The following is a 2,154-nucleotide window of genomic DNA, read 5'->3' on the forward strand; positions in this document are numbered from 1 at the left end:
TTGTAGTCCTGGCGTGCTCCCCTGAGGGGAGCTGGGTGTGAGGGTGGTGGCCATTTTCTCCGCCCTGTTCCTCCTCGTTTCTTGACAGCCACGGGTCATCTGAATACCCCAGACCGCGTGATAGGCCGTGCAGCCTGCAAGGTCCAGCTATGCCTCGCGCGGGGCGTACGGGAACCTGAAGGCCGCACGCGCAAAGTTGTACCCGAGCAAGCGCCATCCTGTCTCCCCCAGAAACAAAACGCGCACTTCGTTTCAGGAAGCCAGCAAGAGCAGAAAAGGATTTTTCCAGCCCCAAATGAATTGTGACGGCAGGAAACCCTGACCGCAGAGGCTAACTCTGGAGCTCGGCCCCCGACGGAGAAGCACGGCGGCCATCTTGCAGCCGGGTCTCCATGCTTCTATTCCAGCAAAGGAAAATCAGCTTCCCCGCTTAGGACCTGCACATCCCAGAGGTTCCTGGCTGCAGGGTCTTTTACCTGCAGGGTAAAAAAAGGAATTTTACCCCCTGGTCAGGCCGACGTAAACGGGGCGGGGGGGGGCTTGCTTTCCTCGGCCTTTGCCTGGGGTGTTTGGTGTACACATGTACATATACACGTAAGCATGTACTAAGAAAAGTCAATATGACCTTTTATAAAAGCAGGACGTTGGCTAATACAGCATAGCGTGTGCAAAATTGAAGAGCACGTCCCTATCCACTCTCACCCGCACACGTGCAAACCCTTTCTCGGGGAGCAGTAAGGATGCTCACATGCAGAAAGCCCTGCTCACGCTCCAGTGTTTGCTGGCCCAAGGACTGTGCTTGCAAACCATCTCATACCACAGCGTCCCAGGGCTGACGGATGCTCAGCTTGGCAAGCACAGCTGGGTTTTTGATGGTCACACAAATGCCCTCGTGGGCAAAGGCAGTGGGGAGGTTAGGGCAGCATTAGCAACCTCTGCATGCAGGGATTTGTTAAGAAAGGAAACAGAGGATGGAAGAGAAGAGAAGTGCCTTTACCCGCTGGATTAGAAGTGGCCACGTCCAGTCTCGATACAGAAAGGCCCATTTCAGTTTTCTTTGTAAAGAGGAGCAATCACTGAGAAAACAAAGGAGTGACCTGACCTCTGGCTTTCTTCAGAGCGCTCTTTCCGCAGCATCTAGGTAAGGACCACAGGCCAGTCCAATCGGGGCTGTCTCGCTGTGGACTGAAGCTCATTTGACAACAAGAAACTACGCCTTTGCTTCCTTCACAGCCATCTCTGCCAACGCCACTGAAGGCATTTCTGCCAGCTTGCCCGCTCTGAACAATGCCGGGCGTTCAGTTCGGCTGGGCAAAGGGAGGAAGCTCCGGGCTGACTTCAACAACCTTCTGGAAGCTAGCAGCTGGCTCGCAACAGCCGAAGCTGAGTAAGCAGTTGACGGGGGGGGGTGAAATCAGAACCATATGCTTCCAGCGTGTCTTCAGCTGTCATCAGTCCTTGTCCTCCTGCTAGTTCCAAGACAGCACTTGCGCAGCCCGTTTTTGTTCAAATTTTGAACCTGAGGAGGCTCTAAAAACCGATTACTTCCAAACAGGCATCTTCATGGAACTCCTTTGCTGCATTTGGGCAGCTGGTTCCCCTTCTCCCGGCTTGCATTGTCTTGCCAACGTTGGAAACTTCGATCCCCAGCTTTCATTCTGGTGCCGGGAGGAGTTGCAGCTTTCTTCTTATCCGATGGGTTGAAGTGAATTGTCCCGGCCGTGAGAGTTGGGTTGAAAGACCAGACCCTCGCAGAGTTTGGGATGGCTCATCCAGCACATTTAGAACTTTTCCATCACGTTTCAGAAAGCGGGGAGGATGTTAAACCTCTCTCAGAGCTGTTGCACCAGCCAGGAAGTTTCACTGCATCTTTTGTAAGCTCCTGGGTTGCCCGCTGGGCAAGGCAGTTTCAGAAAAGCAAGCCAAACCTTCCTAATGTCTAACCCCACCCAATCCCCCTCCCAGCAATTTATAGGACCGCCTGCACCTTTGCACTTGCACTCGTTCGGAGTTGTCTGTTTGCCTCGCCGCCCACCCAATTTTAACCCATGGCTGCATGCTGGGCAATTAGCCCAGATGGTAGAGTGTTTGCCTAGCATGTGCCAAATAGCAGGATTGATGCTTGTCTTCTCCAGAAGCTGGTGTGGCTTTTTG

At 53.3% G+C, this 2,154-nt stretch overlaps 1 protein-coding gene across 1 annotated transcript in view; it reads left to right on the plus strand.

Moving 5' to 3' along the window:
* LOC112548314 overlaps positions 1-1,391 on the plus strand; it is a 3,195-nt gene extending 1,804 nt beyond the window's left edge. Inside the window, exon 3 of the mRNA XM_025193697.1 lies at positions 1,234-1,391. Coding sequence (XP_025049482.1) covers positions 1,234-1,391 — 158 coding nt within the window. The remainder of the gene's footprint in view (positions 1-1,233) is intronic.
* Positions 1,392-2,154: the final 763 nt, after the last annotated feature.

This window comes from Alligator sinensis, unplaced genomic scaffold (genome assembly GCF_000455745.1).
Source record: "Alligator sinensis unplaced genomic scaffold, ASM45574v1 scaffold446_1, whole genome shotgun sequence".
NCBI lineage: Eukaryota > Metazoa > Chordata > Crocodylia > Alligatoridae > Alligator > Alligator sinensis.